General features: G+C 42.8%; 1 protein-coding gene across 1 annotated transcript in view; it reads right to left on the minus strand.

Moving 5' to 3' along the window:
• Nucleotides 1-4,886: 4,886 nt before the first annotated feature.
• The window catches only part of ACOX2 (acyl-CoA oxidase 2), a 37,772-nt gene continuing 19,652 nt past the window's right edge, over nt 4,887-23,006 (minus strand). The window contains exons 10-15 of the mRNA XM_058167402.1: nt 22,170-22,360; nt 20,409-20,570; nt 17,492-17,597; nt 16,561-16,778; nt 12,882-13,014; nt 4,887-6,118 (exon numbers count right to left, since the gene is read on the minus strand). Of these exons, the coding sequence (XP_058023385.1) occupies nt 6,056-6,118; nt 12,882-13,014; nt 16,561-16,778; nt 17,492-17,597; nt 20,409-20,570; nt 22,170-22,360 (873 nt within the window). The 3' untranslated portion in view covers nt 4,887-6,055. The remainder of the gene's footprint in view (nt 6,119-12,881; nt 13,015-16,560; nt 16,779-17,491; nt 17,598-20,408; nt 20,571-22,169; nt 22,361-23,006) is intronic.

Here is a 23,006-nt window from a genome sequence, read left to right on the forward strand (position 1 = left end):
GCCCAAGAGCTCTTTAAAATTTCCAGTGGTTTACTTTTGCTTATGAGCCCTGGAATATACTTTTAGAACTAACCTTGATGTATATTTAAACAACTTGATTTTTTTCAGTTTATAGCCTGAGAGCAAAAACTATGGAAACTGAAATCTTTCTCGTCTTCGTGGCTATATAGAGAAGATGGATGAATAAACCCAAGGTTTTCCTTGAGTTTGTCATGACTTGTATATAATATTAAACCATAGTTTAATACATGCAAATGTAGCCAGTAAGCCTTATGCATGTACTTTTCATATGGATTTGATTTCATAGTCACGTTGTTGGCAATTTGGAACAGAAAAAGGCTACTGCTGACCTGCATCCTTAGGGAATTAATCCATGTAGCAGTTAGTCCAAGCCTTTCTTATATATTTCCAAAGTTTTCACTAACTTGCCTAAATGTTCCTGGCTTGAATACATAATTCTGAATCCTGGAACAATATTTTGACAACTATATAGAGCAGTACAGAAATTGCTTTAAAATACATTTAAGAGTATGCTATTTTAAGAGATGCACACTCAAGTTTAAGTGTTTCCTAAGCATGCTGATTTCAGGCTATTTAAATTGATGCACCAGATCATGACAGATTGCCATGAAAAGTTTGCTTAATTCAGTTTCCAGAGCTTATGGGCTACTCTGATCACGGCATTGGGTGGGGGATGGAGACCCATAAATTACCAGATTCAGACTAGCCTGGGACAATCTTCAGAGGCAAATAGGAAGAGTGCATAAGGGCAGCTGCCATGCAGAAAAGCGAACCTCAAATTCTCTGAATGCCAGCAATTATTCCCACTTCACCTCGGTATGCTAAAAAGGCCTGGTTGTGACACTGAAATTGCTCAGGATACATCCACTGTGTTCAATTCCCACCCCCAAATTGCAAGAGACACTTTATTGGTGGTGGAAATAGAGAGAAAGAGGATGGAGACCTATCACAATTTATTATTTCAGGCCTACACCCTTAATGTTTTGAAACAGGAAACTAAAGCCTCAGGTATCCTGGTATAACCTAACCATGCTACGTGCCATTGCCAGCATTACATAAGGAACAAAGCAAGAGCTATACTTCACTGAAAAAACACGTTTCTCCTGAAAGAGGTGACATCCATTCCAACATGATTCCTAACCACAAAACGATGCAAAACGAGGGATGCATCATGCACAATGTCATTGACTATTGCAGTGGACTGTATATGGGGCTGTCCAGGGGTGAAATCTAAAAATTTTCCCTACCAGTTCTGTGGGCGTGGCTTAATTGGTGGGCATGGCTTGGTGGTCAGATGGCTTGATGGGCATGGCCAATAACAATAAATAATAAAAATAATAAAGTATAAAAAAACAATAAGAGGTACCAAAAACCAACTTTCACACTTTACACACACACAACACAACACAACTGACTCACACACAATGTAAAAGCAGCTGCACTTCACACTTCACATAGCCACAAAAAGCTCAAAAACCAACTTTCACACTTTACACACACACAACACAACACAACTGACTTACACACAATGTAAAAGCAGCTGCACTTCACACTTCACATAGCCACAAAAAGCTCAAAAACCAACTTTCACACTTTACACACACAACTAACACACACACACACACAATATGCCACATACAGCTTTCTGAGATTTTGTGTGTTTGTGTAGTTAGAGTGAAACACTACAGAAACACACCAAATCTCAGAAAGCTGCACAAATATTTTATTTTATTATTTTATTTTATTGTGGACTTCAAATTCCAGAGTTGCTCAGCCAGAAAAGCCAGCCAGTTGATCACCGAGGAAATAGATTAGCTGAGCGATTGATTCTGTCTGGCTGAAAGTGAAACTGTTTTCGGGCTGGAAAAAGAGCCATGTGTAGCTCAGTAATCAGGTAAGTGCCTTAGAATCTCTACTCTTACTTGTAGAAAACATGTTTTCTACAAGTAAGAGTACAAGTAAGGTTCTGCTGTTTTTTACTTTTAAAGGCCTGTTTTGGCTGAAGCAAAACCGGCTTTTAAAAGTAAAAAAAAACAAAACCTCTGTAGATGGTGCGGCTCAGCAGAGGTGGGGGGGCGGGGCCAGGGATTTTTGCTACCGGTCCTCTGAACCAGCAGCCGCCATCGCTACCGCATCATGCGATCCCGTCCAATCCGGGAGCATTTCATCCCTGGGGCTGTCCTTGAAAACCTGTCAGAACCTATCAGTGGCCTGCATGGTTTTGTGAGAGTCCAAATCTGCATTTGTGTCACTTCTTTTGTGGGAGCTGCACTGATTGCTGATCTGCTTCCAGATGTAATTCAAGGTGCTGGTTATCAACTTTAAAGTCCTACATGGTTTGGGGCAGACTAATTGACAGGCTGCCTCTCCCCAATTAGATATCTCTTGCCCAATAAAACAAAGGCAGGACACGTTGCAGGTCCCAACTATCAAGAAAGTACATCTGCTAGAATCTAGGAAAAGGGCCTTCTCTGTGGTGGCTCCCTCCCTTTGTTACATCATTTCCCCCAGAGATAAGATTGGCCCTCATCTTGTTGCTTTTCTGCGAGGCCTTGAAGACATGGTTTTGTCCGTGGGCTTGGGGATTCCCATTCAGAACTGATCAAGTGACTTATCTGATTCTGTTGTCTCCACAACAGGATGTGTGCGAGAGTTAAATTGTGGGTTTTAACCACCCGGAATCACTATGCATTGAGCAGCTGTGCAGGTAGTCCTTGACAAACAGTCAATTGTTTAGTGACTGTCTGAAATTATAACAGCACTGAAAAAAGTGAGTTATGACAGTATTCACACTTATGACTATCACAGCATTGCCACAGATATGTGACCAAAATTTGGATACTTGACAGTCGGCATGTATTTCTGACAGCTGCATTGTCCTAAGGTCATGTGATTACCTTTCGCCAGCTGTCTTCTAATGGGCGGAAGCCAGATTAGCTTAATGATCATATGATTCACTTAGCAACTGCAGTGATTCAGTTAACAACTGTGATAAAAAAAAATTCGTAAAATCAGATATGACTCACTTAACTTGTTTAACAATAGACATTCTGGTCCCAGTTCTCATAATTTGAGGACTACCTCTATAAATTAGTTTAAATACATACATACCGTAGATGCATACATCCGTACATAATACATAGATGCATACGTATAGAGGTTAAGTGGGACGAATCATACATTTCTGGGACAGGATCTATTAGGAATTTTTACGTGGAGAGCAAACGCAAGTTTAAATATTAATCCGATGCAAACTCTTAGCACTTGCTGTATTAAATTGGTTCCTGTGCTATATTCTGCTATATGCATATGTAGTTTAATTGCATCAGAAACATAATTTAGTATTTTTAATAAGATGAAATTCATAATGAATCTGGGCAAATAGTACTGTTTTGTACCAATTAAGCAACTCATTTTAGAATTTACAACATGGTACATAACTCTCAATGTTATTGGATTTGAGAAAAATTGCAATTTTAATAAGATTTTCATAAGCACTGAAATGTGCAATGAAAGACAATGTTTTGGTTTTTGTTGTTGCTAACATTGTAGGAAATTGTGCCTCTACTTGAACCTTTGTGTGGATAATTATTATTTTTGCTGTTTCTTTCCTTTTGCTGGGATGGGGGGTGGAGAAAGGGAAGTTTATCTTTAAAAAGGAATAGAAATATAAACTTTGAAATAAATGTTAAATATTGTAGAGGAAAGTAAATCTGATAAAGGAAACGACTGGAGCAAGCTAATTTTTATTGTCTGTAAATCACAGGAGTCATTCATCTATGCACAGCCCAGATAATAATTTATTAATTAAAACCTTTTATAATAAAATGTGGTTTTTATTATTCATAGCATTTTGTCGAGATTCTGAAATATCACCTCTTAAGTTTAAAATTTCAATCCCTCATGACTATAGTAATTAAATCTTTACACTTGATTGCCAAATTTTAATTTATCATTCGATTTCTATGTCTTTATTTTCTGTAACTCAAAGATGTTAATGCTTCTGATCCCTGTTTGCTGCACAGCAAAAACCTGTAAGGTGGACTCACCTGAGAGAGAAAGTGCCCAAAGTCATCTAGCTGGCTTTGGTACCTAAGGAGGGACTAGAAGACACACAGTCTCCCAGTTGGTGTACTGGTTTCTAGGCCTGCACCTTCAGCAATGTACCAACCAGGAGCTTCAGTCGAGTGCGTCAAAAAACAATTTTTAACAGTTTTATGAGGTGAATTAGGCTGCCTTTATAACTTTTAGCAGTACCCAACTGAGGCCCCTGGTTGTGACATCTGATCTGCCCAAATCCATCCTTTGCACTTGGTTGCCAGCCAATTGCGATTAATTGCTAGCCTTCGGGGAGGGTGGGGGGAACAAACCTAGGGCTCCTTCTGTGGGTTTGTATTTTGTAATACCCATTAGATTTACAAAAAACCACCTCCCCCCCCCCAATTTAAAATACATGCCTGACAGCAAATTCTTTACACAGTGGAATGTTATCCATAAGAAGATACTTTTTAATATTCAAACATTTCAAGCTTGAAATGGTTTATTCTGGTGTTATTGGAAATGTTTTGGATGTTCTAAAATGTTCAGTGCTTGATTTAGAACTTGTAATTTCTCCAGAAAAAATAAAACAATATTGGAAACTTTCCAGAAAGGTCTGAATAATTGTTTCCAACTTGAAACAGGGCAGGTTGAACAGAATTTTTAAAAAATATAATGGCTGTCAGTCTTAATTAAACCACATAACAAATATAACTAATAGTATATTGTGTTCTTTTGTCCTTCAAAAGTTCCTTCACGAATGGGATTGTAGGACAGTGACGTAGAGACAAATATAATGAAACTGCGAAGCAGAAGTAGACAAATCCCGTAGTCCAGTTTAAATTTATTTAGCTCATCACACAGAGTTGTAAATGTCTTTATAATACTTCTGGCTGTATTTAACTCCTTGTTTTATCCAATTATCATCTATGTTTCAGGGTTTCTCCTCTGCAAGGTATATGTGTATGTGTATGTATGTGTGTTTACTATATTTCAACATATCCCTTTTAACCTCACTATGATTTTTTTGTTACTTGATTTGGAATCTGCAAGGACTAATCTAGGCAATTGCTAGAAATCAGCACCAACTCAAAAGCGCCACCTCCCAATCCAATTCAATGAACCCTTTCCTATTAGCACCCCATCATCACTGTTTTAAGGCAGGGGTCCCCAACCCCTGATCTGTGGACTGGCATCGTTCCACGGCATGCCAGAAACTGGTCCATGCAAACAAGTAAAGCCCCATCAGTTGGATGCAGGCAGCATGTGAAACCACACCCTCTCCATGAAACTAGTCCCTGGTGCCCAAAAGATTGGGGGCCGCTGATTTGGGGCATCCTTTTCTAGCTTACTCCCTTCCAAATGACTTGGACTACAACTTCCCTGTGGATTGTTGCAGTCTAGTATATTTGAAGGGCATCAGGATGGATAAGATTCTTTTGGGGAATATGTATGACTTTTTCCTAGTTCTAACTGGATGGACTTCATAGAGGCTGTTCATTTGATTGTACGTGAAATCTGTGAATGGAAAACCAATATAGGATCACTATCAGGTGGTGAACCATCTTGTGAACATCCCACCATCATATGCTCTTTAGGAATCAGCTGCCTGTCTTTTGTATGACAAAAGAAGCCTGCTGTTTATAAAGAGTCTCAGTCATCCAGGTCATGGTTGTCCCAAATGTGCTTTTTCCAAAAGGCAACTGGACTTTTTTGGGGGTTTTTTCCCTTTGAAAATGTTTTGCTTCTCATCCAAGAAGCTTCTTCTCTTCAGTTCTAAAGACGCCTCTTGGATGAGAAACAAAACATTTTCAAAGGGAAAAAAATCCCCCCAAAAGTCCAGTTGCCTTTTGGAAAAAGCACCTTTGGGAGAATTGAGTCTGCTGTTATCCAGCTTAAAGGCAATCTGCAATTACATGTCATGTGCTTATTAAGGAAAATTGAGTGTTGCTTGGAAGGCAGTTTGGAAAAGGGTTTCCCCGTACCAGACCCCTCTTCATAGCTTGGAGAGAGCATTCTGGAAAAGTGGTTTCAAGTATGTCTTGAAGACCCGATCGTCCTGTTGGAAAGCAAAAGGGAAAGGGAAGGGAAAGCATTAGGCATATGACTTGGTGGCAAAGATAAGACAGAACATAATAGCTTGAGTTTCTCATTATAGCCGCATAACTAACTGTCCATTTTTATGTTTTCACTGTGTTAAACTAAATGTAGTGAAACCAGGGTTCCTAAGTTCTTAATAGAAAGTACATTTTTCCCTTATCCAGTTGTGTCTGACTCTAGGGAGTGGTACTCATTTCCAATACACAGTCGAAGAGCCCAGCATTGTTTCAAGATGCTCCCGTGCTTATATGGCCAGCATGACTATATGCCGAAGTACATGGAATGTTGTTACCTTCCCACTGAAGTGGTACCTATTTATCTACTTGCATTTACATGCTTTTGAACTGCTAGTGTCGTGTCCCACTCCTCCGCTGACGGCCGGGTCGGGGAAGTCCGTATCAGGCGTGCCTCTGCAGCTCTGCCAAAGTCCTAGCAAAGTTCTCAAGGCAGGCAGGAGACCAGGAAGTGACTTCAGCAGTCCAAGGTAGACTTTGCCTGACTCAGAGAATGCCAGAAAGCAGATCCTTTATATAGGCCATGGGGTGTGGCTCCATGACTCAGCACTTATCCAGGCCTGCCCCTCCCTTCCTTTTGCTGACGCCGCCTATCAATTCTCCTGAAGCGAGGATCTCTCCAGGCTCTAGCTGTTGGTAATTGACATTCCTCAGGCTCACATGCTGTGGGAGAGGGGGAGGGGTCTAGTTGCTCCGTTTGCCTGGGCACGGAGCCAGGGCTGGGGGCTGGAGGCACGTCAGGCCCTTCTTCTTGCTCTGCCTGTCTGGGCATGGTGCCAGGGCTGGGGCCTGGAGGCATGCCAGGACATTCCTCAGCGTTCGGAAGGAGATAAGAGGGGCCCGGCTGCGGGGAAAGCGAGCGAGACACAACAGCTAGGTTGGCAGGTCCTGGGAGAAGAATGGGAGTCCACCTTGCCGTGCAGTGCTTGGGTCTTGAACTGCCAACCTTCCAGTTGATTATCCCCAAGTTCTTATCGAGAACAAAATAGTGGCGTGCAAATAGTCCTTTAAGAAACTTAAGACTAAGAAATCAACGCCATATAGGTCAGGACTGCTTTCGCTGTAACAGTAATAGAATCCTACAAGTTTGCATGTACTTTCCCCCATCCCTCGTTTTATCTGCGTGAACTGGGGAGGGGTGTGTGAGATGTTTTTTCAAATTACTTTTTGGAATGGACACAAGCCCACTTATCTGACCATTGCTTTGGTAGCAGTTCTTCCTCTTGTCCTTCAAGGCCATTCGCTATGGCCATTACAGCAAAGGAATTAGGGATTGAATGAATGATTCCCCATCAAACATTTGAAAATGGACAAAAAGGGGAATGTTATGCTACATTTTGAGAACCTTAGAATGATTGTATATTGTCACAAATTGCATCTGATGATCAGAGCTGACAAGGATGGAGGGCAATCCATTATAGGTAGTCCTTGGCTTATGAACATAATTGATACCCGCATTTCTGTTGCTGAGCAAGGCAGTTGTTAAGTGAGTCGCACCTGATTTTATGACTTTTTTTTGCCACAGTTGTTAAGTGCGTCATTGCTGTTAAGTAAATCATACAATCATACTTCCCCATTGGCTTTGCTTGTCAGAAGGTCACAAATGATGATCACATGACCCCAGGGAACTCAACTCTATATGGGCCAGTTGCCAAGTGCCCAAATTTTAATCATTTTTTTCTTTCTGCACATGTCCAAGATGGCGTCGCGTTGCTGATTGAGAGATGCGGCGGCGAGCCTTCTTGGGCGATTTGGATTGGGGGGGGGCCTTTTGAGACCTTGGGTCCCCCCGCCCGGGTAGATGATCGTCTCCTCGGCCCGGGGATGCTGAGGTGGGTTTTGGGCGGCTCCGGGAGGCTTGGGAGGAGCCCGGAGCGATCTCCCATGGTGTCGGTGTTTTGTTTCCGCCGTCGGCAGCGGCAGCCTGGTCCGACCTGGCCTGGCGTTCGGGGGAGCGGTGCTGGCGCCGGCAGCGTTGTAGCCGTCGGCGGCGGCGAGCCTCTTCAGGCCAGCTTGGGGGACCCTTTGGAGATCTTGGGTCCCCCGTCCGGCGGCAGCCTGGTCCGGCCTGGTCCGGTGGTCGGTGGGAGCGGCGCCGGCATCGGCGGCGTTGTGGCCGTCGGCGGCGGCAAGCCTCTTTAGGCCAGTTCGGGGGATCCTTTGGTGATCTTGGGTGCCCCGTCTGGCGTCGGCGGCAGCGGCCTGGTCCGGCCTGGTTCAGCGGTCGGGGGAGCAGCGCCGGCGTCGGCGGCGTTGTGGCCATCGGCGTCGGCAAGCCTCTTCAGGCCGGCTCGGGGGACCCTTTGGAGATCTTGGGTCCCCTGGCCGGGTCGGCTTGAGCCGGGGGTGGGGACCCTGTGGAGATCTTGGGTCCCCCCCCCTTGGGCGAGAGGGCTCCTCCCCAGCCTGGGGGCAAGGAGGACTCCGGACGGCCTCATTTGGGACCGACTGGAGCGTTTCTTCTCCGACGGCGCCCTGGCTTGGTGGGTGGCGCCGGCGTCGGTGGCTCTGGCATCGAACGTTGTCGGAAGGCGACGCCCGGACATTGGTAGCGGCTTTGGCAGTATGGGTTTGTTGCCCGGATGCTGCGGCGGCCTCAATGGCCCCCAGGACTACTTTGCTTAGATGGGGGTTCGATGGGGATGTTCGAGGCTCGATGGGGATGGGGGTGACCTGTTATTGTTCTGTTTCCCTCCCCCTAATACTCCCAGCAAAAAGTCCGTCAGAGGCCTTCTTTTTTCCTTTTATTTACATAGATACATGTCCTGGCCACGTCTACCCACGGGCCTGCCAAGTTTCTGGAGATAACGAGGAAATTATAGATAAGGCCAGAATTACTCACGAATATATTCTTCCCTCCATTGAGACAGTTAGCTCGCGCCAATTCATTACTTTGTCCAAGACAAAAAACCAGGAAGTCCCGCCTCCTATTTATAGTCTCTGCAGATGTCACTGCATGACAATCATGACTTGGCTTCCTCCCAACGCTGTTTCTGCTGCGCGCGTCGGTCACGCCTCCGCAGCCTTGCGCACGCCTCCTCCTCCTCCCTTTGAGTGGGTGCCAGGGAGGGAGAGGGCTCAAGAGAAGCAGGGCTTGCCAGGTCTTCTCCCTCACTTTCTGAATCATCCGAGTCCAGGAGTCTGGGTCCAGGAACCTGGGTCACAACACTTATGGTGCCATGTGACTGGATAAGGCGGTGACTATTCCATCTGCCGCCTGAGACTGAGACTGATTTCCATCATCTTTCCCACCCGGAGATATCCTGACCGTCCAAGATGGGTCTGCTCGCCGGGTTTTTTCATCATGCGGACATTTTCAGCGACTGACCTTCTTGCCCTGTGAGATTCCCCTCTCTCGTGGGTTTGGCCCTCTACGTTATCGAGGGCCCACCTTGAGGACGGGTTTTGGAACCCCGAGAGGTGGCATGCTAAAAATAGGAGGCTTAGGGGATTTTTAACAAACTGTTTTAATCGTTTTTTTAAGGGGAGTCTTAATGGGAATTTTAAGGGGAGGATGGGAATTGACGGGTCTGGGTTGGGGGGGAGGATGGGTGGGGGGGGAAACCCGTCGGGTAGGGAGCCAAGTCCAGCAAGTGTTCGCGGCGGTAATTTAACAGGTCCGAAGGTGGCGGGGGAGGGTTTCGTCTCAGTTTATCAGGGTTGTGTTATCAATACGGTAAGTGGGAGAGGCAGATATGGCGGAAGGGGGGCCACATCAGGTTTCGGGGGTACGCCCTCGCTATTTGAGAGCGATCGCGTGCTCCGGCCCCCCAGAATTTTCCCATTCCCCGAGTGGCCAGAGTACTCAGGACTTGGGCCTTCGCCTGATGTTATGTAATGCAAGGTCCGTGGTTAACAAAGCCCCCCTGATTTCAGATCTAATTCAGGAGGGGACCACGGACGTTATGGGCATTACGGAGACCTGGTTGGGCACCGAAGGGGGGGTTCCCCTAGTAGAGATGTGCCCACCAGGTTTCCGAGCATTCCATCAGCCGAGGGCCCAAGGTAGGGGTAGCGGGGTGGCGGTTATTATTAAGGAGAGTCTGGAACCGAGGGATAGCTCAGATAGCTGGGTGTGAATCCCTCTATGTGAAGTGGGGTCATAGGACTCAGGTGGGCTTGTTGTTCATGTACCTGGCCCCTTGCTGCGTGACAACAGCCCTGCCCGAGCTGTTGGAGTTGCTGGCTGGGTTGGCAGTTGAAACCCCTAGACTGATGGTCATGGGGGATTTCAACCTGCCATCAATTGGCGCGGCAACCGTGACTGCTCGAGAGTTCATGGCTTCCATGACGGCCATGGACCTGACTCAATTAGTTGATGGTCCGACTCAAATCGGGGGAGGCACCCTAGACTTGATTTTTATCTCTGGCCAGTGGTTGAATGATCTGATTTTAAATGATTTAGTTGTCAAACCTTTTTCATGGTCAGATCATTTTCTCTTTGGCTGGACTTTCTGACCGCTACCCACCACCGCAGGGAGATGGAACCAGTACGTTGGTTCCGTCCCAGGCGCTTGATGGACCCAGAAAGGTTCCTGACGGAGCTTGGGCCGTTTCCCGAGAATCTGGCCCGCGGCACGACTGAAGAGCTAGTCGCGGCCTGGGAACAGGCTGCGGCTGGAGCTTTGGACCGTGTTGTGCCTTTGCGGCCTCTGACCCGGCGTCAGTCTCAACCAGCCCCTTGGTTTTCCGAGGAGCTGAAGGAGATGAAACGCCGGAGAAGACGCCTAGAGAGTGCTTGGAGATCCAGCCGATCTGAGTCTGACCGGACACTAGTTAGGTCCTATAATAGGACCTACCTAGTGGCATTGAGGGATGCGAAATGTTCCTACGTTTCCTCCCTCATTGCGTCGACAGATAACCGCCCGGCCGCTCTGTTTCGGGTGACCCGCTCTCTCCTTCAACAGGAAGGGCGGGAGAACCCATTACAAGGGCGTGCCGAGGAGTTTAACGGTTATCTATACGATAAAATCGTTCAGCTTCGGGACGGATTGGATCAAAATTGGGTAGATCCAGGTGAGAGTTTCGAGACCCGTCTTGTTGAGACCGTTTGGGATAGTTTTGACCCTGTGACTCCCGAGGACATGGACAGGTTGCTGGGAAGGCTGAATGCCACCACATGTTTACTGGACCCGTGCCCCTCCTGGTTGGTGCTGGCCATGCAGGAGGTGACACGAGGCTGGCTCTGGGGGATTACAAATGCTTCTTTGCGGGAGGGGGTCAGAAAACTGAGATTACTTGCTTCCCTTCCTATCGTCATAATCATGCCAGTCACTCTATAGTGGAACAGAAGTGCATAACAGGAATGGAAGCAACAACATTTTGTCAATAAGCAGAGAACATGTATTTTTCTGGGCAACTTAAAAACCTCAAGACAGCTAGGCAGCCAGCATTCAGGCAATGGTAGAAGGAAAGCTGATTAAGCAGATATACAGATATTTTCTCTTGCCTTCTGACTTACTGCTGGTGCTCAGAATTTTTGGGAGATGGGAAGGAACGGCTTAATGAATGCAAAATTCTGCCCCATTTAATGTTCCATTGGTTTTTATAATGCCTTCAGAGCTATTTAAAATAGGTTATGTTGATATATGCCTCCATCCAACCTGAACTGTAATTTAACCTGCACTTAATTCATTCTAATTTTCCACCCAGGGAGGTAAAAAAACAAGGTTAGAAAAGTATCTTCTCCACCTTCTCAGACTAATCACTAGCCCTGCTTTTCCCATTCAGTGCTAACTAGGTCTAAATCTACTAACATTTTACAACCAGTCACCTGCTTGAGCAGGGGGTTGGACTAGAAGACCTCCAAGGTCTCTTCCAACTCTATTATTCTGTATTACGTATATTTTGTAAAAGTGGTTAGATACCGTGTTTTCTTAATGCAAGTTTAGTGTATTATGTGAAACAAACTAAACTGGCTATTGTCTGTTCCCATGTAAGTAAAACATGTATATAGTTTTGCCTTTTAATGCATTTTCTTGTCCAATTTATTGTGAAAGGACTTCAGAAAAGGAGTACAAAGTCCTATTTAGCAACATTGAGATGGTCTCCACATCAGGCTTGAGGCCTAGAAGTAATATGCATGCCCATTTCAAATCCCATTAGACCATTCAATTTAAAGTTATTCAGAATGACTGCTTCAATTTTCCAATACAATTCAGTCTGTATTCTTGTGATGACAATTTTCTTTGCTGCTATTCTGCCTCTCTTGCTCTTTGCAGAGCTGCCTTTTTCTTTGGCTGCTACCTGCTTTTTCTCTCTCCAAATCAGCCCTCAAATCCACTTTTTTCTCCTTCCAAGGGGTGTCCCAAATCATTTCAAATTTAACCTTTTCTATTTGTTTTGAGTTCTGTTAATAATAAACCCTTGTTAGGTTACAGTTAGTTCTATGTTATCACCTATATAAACATATTTTATATGTTTATATAGGTTTAACCAAGCTATGGGGAATCACACCAATAATATATTTTTCATAATGCGTGTTCAGCCTGCAAAATAGATTTTGTCTTCATCTCATGCTGAAAAAGCAACTATTTCCTGTTAAATACTGCCTTTTAATGCAAACCTGGTATTCCATTCCATTAGGACCCAGATTGTTGGGGCCAATACGCTGACTCTGTAAACCACTTAGGCAGGGCTGGAAAGTACTGTGAAGCGGTATATAAGTCTAAGTGCTAATGCTATTGCTATTCCATTGATTTTTCTCACCTGGTGATTGGTTGGTGACTTCTTGGCCCACTCATAAAGCCTCTGATAGACATGGCCATCATAGCTTCCCAGGGCTGAGTTTAAACATACATCAGAAAAGTCAAAGGCATCCACCAATGGCACAGCATCTCTCCTGAAAGAGCACGGAAAATACTTTATGAGACATAATTTATCAGTCATTAGTTCTACCCCATAAAGTACTCGAAGTACAACCCAAGTATCCAACGGAAGTTTTCACATAGACATCAAAACTGTCTGAAATCATATTAGAACCATAATTAAAGAATTAAAGGTACAGAGGAAGCAGCAATTTTTAAGCATTGAAGTAAACAAGTTTTAAAAAATCAAGCACTAGTAAAATATGTGACTCATGGCAGGAAATGGCTAGATCACCATCGGGATAGAAGTCCCTAGAGAGATAACCTGTGGCTGTCCCAAATACTGCAGAACTACAGTTTTTAGTATCTTTTGCCATTGGTCTTGGCCTAAAGTTCCTGCAAGTAGTAATTTGGGTTCCAGACTTCTGTCTGTATAGAACAGGGGTGTCAAACTCAATTTCATCAGGGTTGTGTTTGACCTCTGGGAGGTGGGGGGGCAAGGGGCCTGGCCAGCTTGACATCACTCCTGTCAGGGGCACCTGTGGTGGCCTGAGCTCTCTGCCAGTGAAAACAGGCTCCTGAGCTCCATGTTTGGCTGTCATGGCCTCCTGCAACCCTTTGCCAGTGAAAACGGAGCTCGGGAGCCAGTTTTCGCTGGCAGAAGCACCACAGGCCAGTTCTTTGCTGTTTCCAGGGTGGCCCTGCAGGCCAGATCCGGCCCCCAGGCCTTGAGTTTGACACCCCTGGTATAGAAGCATGTGTCCCTTTAACTTTGTAAAATCTAGAACAGGTGTCAAACTCGCATTGTCATGGCGTCACGTGATGTATCATGACTTTTCCCAGCTTTGCTAAACCAGGTGTGGGCATGGCCAGTGTGTGATGCATCCAGCCCGCAGGCCGTGAATTTGACAGCCCTGATCTAGAACAAAAGGAATTCAGAAGCAATTGCAAGGCTCTCTAATTGAACATAGAAGCTAATGGAAGTTATGCATATGAGCCAGAATGAAAAAAGATGCTTTGATCAACAATTTGCATAAACTAAATAATAGTTTAAAGCATTAATTTTGTTCCACAATACAACTCCCATTAATATAATTAACAAAATATGTTAATTATATTAATAAACAATAAACTATCCTTGACCTGATATAAAAAGTATTGGACAGGTTAGAGCAAAAATTTAGTCTGCACACCAGCTGACCAGCCACATGAGGAAAGTCACATATCTTGCTCTTGCCAACCCTTATAACATTTTATCTTGTCCATTCCTTGTTCCTTTCCAGAAACCCTTCCAGAAATCTCCCCCCACCCAATAACTTTTGCATTTACTCTTGTCACCTTTCCCTATTTATGCAGACTTCAATGTCATCTTTTTTGGGTGTGTGTACGTTACATTAATGGCCCTAATTTCAATTATGCTTTTAAGTAGATTACTATTATTCCCACTTTCTCCAAATTTCCTCCCAAATAGTATCATCACTTTCATTTTTAATTCCATTCATTTTACTGGAGGCTCCTTTTTTTTAACCTTTTCCACCCACTTCTAAAAACAAAAAAATTTCTAATTTCCCTCTACATTTTCTTTGTTTGCTCTTTGATTATATTCTTTGAAGGTGTACACATATCACTTCAACAAAACCAAAAATATCTACCATAACTGCCCAGCAATACAACCAAGTTCTGCAAGCTTTATAAATTATATATACCGTATATACTCGAGTATAAGCCGAGTTTTTCAGCACGTTTTTTGTGCTGAAAAACGTCCCCTCGGCTTATACTCGAGTATATACGGCTTATACTCGAGTTTTTTTTTTCTTTTTTTCACATTATACCGGCCGGCGCGAACTTGGCGGGCTTTTGCTTTAGCGCGGGGAAGCCCTGCCGGTGCAGTGAGAGGGCGGGGCGGGGGAGCCGCCAGCCTTCTCGGCCGAGGGAGGGAGGGTTTTGCCGACCGGTAGCTGCCTCATTTCCCACCCTCGGCTTATACTCGAGTCCCCAGTTTACCCCAGTTTTTTGGGGTAAAATTGGGGACCTCGGCTTATACTCGGATCGGCTTATATTTGAGTATATACGGTAGTCCATTTGTTTTGCAATATAATTTATTGTTCTATTAACTCTGAAGATAAAGCAAGAAGCTTATTGGAGCCGTGCCCTCTTACGACCACTGGAAATTTTTCTCAGCGGTTCAATTCAACGTGGCTTGCTCCCAGAATAAACCAGCCATTTTACAATCTTAAAGACTAGGATGATTCTCAGACCTCAAAAGACATATAATCCTGTTTCACAGAGGAAAGAAATGGGTTGCGGGGGGGGGGGAGTACTAGGAAAGTATTTCAATGGTAGCAATAGAACACAGAATGAAAAAAGTAGTCATTATGGTTCTGTTTATAATAAGTCAAGCATGTTAGATCTAGGCTGGTTCTTTGCACTCTGTAAAAATCAACATCTTATCCTCTGCCAAACAGATGTTGCTTGTCCAATTCATTTTCACTCTAAGAAGATTTATATACTGCTAAAACTCCTCTGTCTGCAGCCTTTAAGCGGGCAAAATAATGCATCATAGAACAAAACTTTGTCAACAAAGCTGTAGTACCTCAAATGGGCTAACTTACAGAATGTTAGGACCCATTATTTCTGAGGGAATGAAATGTGAGCAATTTATGGTTGCTTCAGCACTGCTGGGCTGCTGCTATGGTCATGTGATCTTTTTTAAAATGTTCTGTGACAGTTTCCCAGCCATTTACATAATCCTTCACTCCCCCCACCCAGCAACAGCCTACTGGGGGGGGGGGAAGGAAGGAAATTAGTTTTCTGTTTTTCTATTCAGGTAAGGAAGGATAGAGGAGGGAGGGAAGGGAAGAAGGAAGGTGGGAAGGAAGGAAAGAAAGAAAGGAATTTCCTACACTCATTGCCAGGTTCCCATGAGGAAAATTCAATGAGGAAGTCAACCAGAAGTTTGAAGAGGCTGATCTAATGTGCACCTAGTGTGTTCCTTAATGGACTGTGGTATAGAGCCAGTTTGATTTAGTGGTTAAGGCTAGAAACCAGAGACAATGAGCTCTAGTCCCACCTTAGGCATGAAAGCCAGATGGATGACCCTGGGCCAGTCACTGTCTCTCAACCAAACTCTCAGCTCACCTTAGGCAACAGGGTTGTTGTGGGCAAAATTGGAGGAGGAAGGAGTATTACAGTAAGTATGTTCACCCCCTTGAGATATTTATAAAAATAATAATGGCAGGCTACAATTAAAACGTATAAAAATAGACATTTCTAGGGCAAATTGGCTTTTGCTCAGACTCTGCGAGTACACATTAACTCCATTTTCATATTCACTCACTCACAAAGAAGGGAGTCCAGTGCCCACAGAAATGTCACATGATACGGTTAATCTTAATAGAGAAGCAGATGCAAAGAAGGTTTATGGAGAACAATAAAGCGGTATCAGTGCTTCTCAAAGGATCCCTGAAATGTGCCAGCCTCCCTTTTTGTTTATCCAAAGATTAGGCAGTTTGTTAGATTTGCAAGAATACCACCCAAATACGGAATTAAATGCATTTTTGCAGAGAAGAAAACCACCTCACCGAATGACTGCCAAGAGGTCCAGATATGTTTCAGTCACCCTGTCAATTTGCTCTGTAGAAAAATACGCATCCTGCATAAAATCTCCTGCATTAGAGAAAATCCCATGTAGTGCAAAGAGATCACAGAGATTTTTGAGGATCCTCTGGGTGGCAGATTCTTTTGCATGTTTCCCCAACTCTTCGGTAAATTTTTGTACCAAGATGTAATGGCTATGAGCCTGAAAACGTTGAGAGAGAGAGTCACATCTCAGATCTTTGTACCATAAACTTGAATATATATTAAAAGTTTGTATGTCAAAAGGACGCTTGGAAAGAGACCCGCTGGAGAGGTTCTACTACACAGTAGGGCTTCCATTTTAATATCTTCAATAGCTGCTCAAAGTGATTTCAGGAACTGGGATCAGAAAATTTGTCCGGAAATATTTTCACCTTTCTGGGAGGTACAAGGCATGCTTTTCCCCAAACGGTTCCCTCATATTTGGTCAATTTGAGGTTGGAGGTGGATGTGTCTAGACAAATCCCTATGTTTTTGTTAGTAGGCCTGTTGAGCAGCATTAACCTAAGTAATCATTTGTGTCCACCATTTTGAATTTACATTCGCCTAACTCCTCAGAGAAAATATAACAGGCCCAAACGCATGGCCTGAGAAATCATTACAAAAAAGGAAAGTCAACAGAAAACTTAAGAAAGAAATTAATTTTAAGTTTCTTTTTAAAATAGGGAGAAGACATGGCAGATTAGAAAAAACGAACTGGCACACCTTGAAGCTTAAAGCTTAAAAAGTCAATGCCATCTTTCCCTTCCATTCTTCCTACATGAGTGTGAAGGGCCTTATTTTCCTTGGCTTCAGTGCCTGAGCCTAATTTAATTGGTGGATTCTCAGTTCCTGGCAAAATAACTGATTGGGGAAAAGCACAACGTAGTTACCAACCATCGCAGCTCTTGCTAGTTGCACAGTGCACTGGTTCCAGGCTTCATGTTGTGTTTTTCCTGCCTGAACCAACTGCTGAAGCTTCAGCGCTGCATTTCTTATAAACCTGAGAAGAGAAGAATACAAACAAATGTTAACATGTCAACCGGGGGGGGGGGGATTTTTGAAGGGAGGGGGGAGGGGGGAAAGGGGGGAAAGGGGGAAAAAAGCTTTTTTTTGTAAAAACTTTTTCAATAAAAAAAAGTTCAACGAATTTAAAACCAATTAACTCATTTCTAAAAAAAATAGTCTTTATGGCAGAAAATGAGGATTGATCTACCCATGCAGTGACATGGAAGGGTGGAATTCTCGAATGAAGCATTGCAAACAAAAGAGTTTTCTGAACATGGTGATATATAAAATAACCCTCACTGCAATTCCAAAACAATTCAATACACCAACAAAAGACCACGTTACAACTTTACAATTTTCCCATTATGATACATGGGAATTTCAGGTTCTGCTTGATGTTTATAAAATGGTTACATTTCAATATGGATTGTTTTTCTGTACCATCTGTGTAAAGTTCTGACTATGTGAGCATTTGGTCCAAGTCAGAGGTGGGTTTCAGCAGGTTCTGACCAGCTCTGGAGAACCAGTAGCAGAAATTTTGAATAGATTGGAGAACCGGTAGTAAAAATTCTGACTGGCCCCGTCCCCATCTATTCTCTGCTTCCCAAGTCCCAGCTGATCAGGAGGAAATGGGGATTTTGCAATATCCTTCCCCCGGAAGTGGGGAGGAAATGGGGATTTTGCAGTATCCTTCCCCTGCCACGTCCACCAAGTCACCCCCACCAAGCCATTCCACGCCCACCAAGCCACACCCACAGAACCGGTAGTAAATTTTTTTGAAACCCACCACTTGGTCCAAGTGTTAATCAGTGGAGGGGATTATAATGCTATGGGTAAACTATATCGGTTGAGGAGTTTCATCAGCAGTCCTGAAGACAAAGTCATGAGATCTAAAAATATTTTATCCAGTGGCTTTCCCAGAAAGCAAGTTCAATAGAATCCTCTTCCAACCAATTATATATGAATGAGACAGGGGCATCATTTTGAAAAATAGAGGATTCTAGAAACAAAAGGATCATCAGGAGATGAAATTGACTATAAATAGTCCTGCTAACAAATCTGGTACCTTTGATTCTGTTTAGTTGGCTGGGAAAACGGGCCTGCATGGAATCTGTTTTCTAAAAGTATCATCTCCATCTCCACCATCTTCATCTCCATCATCTCCATCTCCTCCTCCTCTCCTCCTCCTCCTCCCATCCACTTCTCTTTCCCTGGTGTACCATCCTTGTCCCTCATCCCATCTCTATTTTATTTTTATTTTTGCACTTTTATTAGAAGGAGAGTGGAAACCGCATGCATGGCTATGAGAATATGTGTGCATTCTTGTTTATGAGGTAAAGTGATGAGTGATGGGATAAATCATTTAATTTTATAAAGGGGGATCTTAATATACAAGGAATTCATTTTTGTCAGTAGTTAACATTTGATTTTAATGGGACAGTGGACAGACGCATGCACACAGTATCTTTAGTATGGTTTCAGCTGCAGTTGGCATCCTTAAATGGACAAGGTAGGAAACTGAATTTTACACAAGATTTCTCTTTTTGACACCCCCCCCCCCAAGTTTATTCTTCCTTTGGAGATGAAGAATCATCTTCCTTGGGTAAGTGTAGTACTGAATGAGAGGTGTTTTTTTTTTAATGATGGTGCGCCATTAGTTGGTGTCAACTCTTAATGACAACACAGATTTTCTCCTATTGTTATTTTCATATTTTTTAATTTTATTTATTTATTTGTCAATCATATATAAGATAACAGGTAAAAGTATAAACATAATTTGAATACATGAAAAGAGTAACTATAAAAGGAATATTAGGACAGGGACGGTAGGCACACCGGTGCACTTATGCACGCCTCTTACAGACCTCTTAGGAATGGGGTGAGGTCAACAGAAGACAGTTTAATCTTAAAGTTTTGGAGGGTTGGGGAAGAAACTACAGAGTCAGGTAGTGCATTCCAGGCATTGACCACTCTGTTACTGAAGTCCTATTTTCTGCAATCGAGTTTGGAGCAGTTTGCCTTGAGTTTGTATCTATTATTTGCTCGTGTATTGTTGTGGCTGAAGCTGAAGTAGTCATTGACAGGTAGGACATTGTGGTAGATAATTTTAGGTACTATGCTTAGGTCAGACTGAAGTCTGCATAATTCTAAGTTGTCTAAGCCCAAAATTTGGAATCTGGTGGCATAAGGTATTTTATATGACCGATTTGTTTAATCCTGAGAATTAGGGGAACAAATTGAAGAACATATGAATTCTGGGAAGAAGCTTATATTAAGACGTAAGACCTTAGGCTCTAATCTTCTACCTCATTTTTAATTTTCTCTGATCTTTTACCATCCAACCTTTAGATTGGCATGTAATACATGTACCTGCAACATTCATTTACTGACTGCTTGAAGTTACACAGCACTAAAAAAAAGTGTCTTATAGCTGGGTCCTTGCATTGAACGAGCATCACAGCATCCCTAAGATCATGTGATCAAAATTCAGGCGCTTGTTACCTGGAATATAAATACAACAGCTGAATGTTATGCATCAGCTGTTGTATTTACAACAGCTGGTGCATAACAGCTGCACCATTTGCGACTTTCCCAGCAGGTTTCTGACAAAGTCAACAGGGGAAGCCAAATTTGCTTAATGACTGCATGGGTCACTTAACAACTGCAGTGACTTGCTTAAGGACTGTGTAAAAAAAAAAGTCATAAAATCAGGTGGAACTCACTTAGCAATAGAAATTCTGATCTCAGTTGGAAGTCAAAGACTACCTGTATATATCGAACTCTACTCCAGTTTCTTTATACCAACCTGAGGGCTCGATGCTTATAGGCATCTGTGTAAATATCAGGATTTAAGAAATCCTTTTTCTCCCGGGCTTGACATTTTCCAAAATTCACCGAAGAAAAGTAGGCAACTGATGAAGGAAGTGGCTGGCCCATTTGTGCCATTCCATAGCATTTTATAAGAAATCTAAAAATAAAGAAGAAAAATGAAAACCAAGACACATCCTAAGACGAGTTGAATGATGATTCAAGAGATAAACAATAGGGATGCAAAAAAGATAGCTTTTGGACATCAGAATACAGAAAAGATCTTTACTATGCAGGTAATCTGTGCTCACATGATTTGCCCTGTTTCCTTATGAATGCTACACCACTATATTTCCTTAACTCCTTAGTTCAGTCCTGTCCCTTTAAAGATAACTGCAACAATCAAAAGAAAGGAAAAAGTATTCTTTTCTGGGACCTGGGAGAGATACTCAGTCCAGCCAATTTTTTCCCCATTCTCATAAAAACTGTAATTCAAGTATTTTGCACCTTTGTCCCCTAAGAAGTTGGAATGTTCTTGGATATTCTGTTCCATAAGATATCTGGAGCCAATGAGCAGCAATAGCTCCCCATTTATGCACCAAGACAAATTCCTTGTGTGTCCAATCGCACATGGCCAATTAAAAATTATATATCTAAAGAAATATACACATGTAGAAGTAAAAATGCAAATGTGAAAGTTCTCCCTGCAGCATTTCCCTTCAGGAACTCCTTTCATTATATTCAAGTGCTGGAAAATCAAAAACCTGGATTGCTAGAGACCACTCATTTTATAAAAAAGCTGCAGAAGTGCTTGTAAAAGGTATTCTGAAAAAGCTTCTGAAATCAATATAATAGAAATAGAAATAGACTAGACTAGACTAGACTAAACTAGACTAGAACAACAGAGTTGGAAGGGACCTTGGAGGTCTTCTAGTCCAAACCCCTGCTTAGGCAGGAAACCACTACACCACTTCAGACAAATGGTTATCCAACATTTTCTTAAAAGCTTCCAGTGTTGGAGCATTCACAACTTCTGCAGGCAAGTTGTTCCACTGATTAATTGTTCTAATTGTCAGGAAATTTCTCCGTAATTCTAAGTTGCTTCTCTCCTTGATTAGTTTCCAGTCATTGCTTTTTATCCTGCCCTTAGGTGCTTTGGAGAATAGCTTGACTCCCTCTTCCCTGTAGCAGCCCCTGAGATATTGGAACACTGCTATCATGTCACTCCTAGTTCTTCTTTTCATTAAACTAGATATACCCAGTTCCTGCAAATGTTCTTCATATGTTTTAGCCTCCAGTCCCCTAATCATCTTTGTTACTCTTCTCTGCACTCTTTCTAGAGTCTCAACATCTTTTTTTACAGAATAGAAATAGAAATAATAGAATAGAATAAGAGTAGAGTAGAGTAGAGTAGAGTAGAGTAGAATAGAATAGAATAGAATAGAATAGAATAGAATAGAATAGAATAGAATAGAATAGAATAGAATAGAATAACAGAGTTGGAAGGGACCTTGGAGATCTTCTAGTCCAATCCCCTGCTTAGGCAGGAAACCCTATATCATTTCAGATAAATAGTTATCCAATCTCTTCATTAAAACTTCCAGAGTTGGAGCATTCACAACTTCTGGAGGCAAGTTGTTCCACTGATTAATTGTTCCATCAGTCAGGAAATTTCTTCTTAGTTCTAGGTTGCTTAATTCTAGGATGTTTCTAGCAAGGCTTCAGAGATGAAAGGTAACATTTTTTCCACTGAAGTTACCTGGCTGTTTGCAGCAGGAGAACAGTATTTTCTCCCTCATAAGTACACGATGGGATCACTTTCATATAAATGGAAGGCAGGCCACTGAGAAGAGAGTAGCCATGTCCCCCGCAAGCCCTTCGGCACACCTCCACTCCAGCTGAGCAATAGTCGGTAGTGATCACTTTTATGCCTGCTGCCAGGGCGTGAAGCTGCAAAATGGCAGAAATTAAAATGGTAAAATAGATCCAGTTTGAGGTAGTGGTGAATTCATCATACTTGAACTGGGAGATGGTGAATTGCACTTGGGCACAAAGGCATCTGGCTGACCTTGGGCCAGTCTCTCTGTCTCAGCTTAAGGAGAAGGCCACGTCTAAAATCAAGCCACGTCTAAAATTTTGCCAAGAAAACTGCAGGGACTTGCCCACAAAGTTGCCAGGACTCAAAGACATTTTTGTAAAAAAAAAAAAAAAAGAAAGTATATATAAATTCAATACTTCCATAGAGAATATGAAAAATAAATGAATAAGCAAGGACACGTTCATTTTCTCATGTGCATTCATGAGTTTACATCTGTTGCTATTTTATATTCACAGTTCATATGGTAGATTCAGACCAGGGATTTGGGGAAGGGAACAAGTGCACTATAAATAAATAAAACTTCTTTAGGTTAGTCTTCTCTAACCATCAAAAATCTTGCACAGTAAGTCTGATAACCTCCTATTGGAACATCAGCTTGGAAAAGATTTTATTTGCTCAAATGTAGGCAATAAATGCTTACCAAGTCCCACTGATTCATACTGGAGAGAGTTAAGCACACCCTTAAAACTCTCTTTGCCTTCTTAAATCAATATTGCA

Source organism: Ahaetulla prasina, chromosome 2, assembly GCF_028640845.1.
Source record: "Ahaetulla prasina isolate Xishuangbanna chromosome 2, ASM2864084v1, whole genome shotgun sequence".
NCBI lineage: Eukaryota > Metazoa > Chordata > Lepidosauria > Squamata > Colubridae > Ahaetulla > Ahaetulla prasina.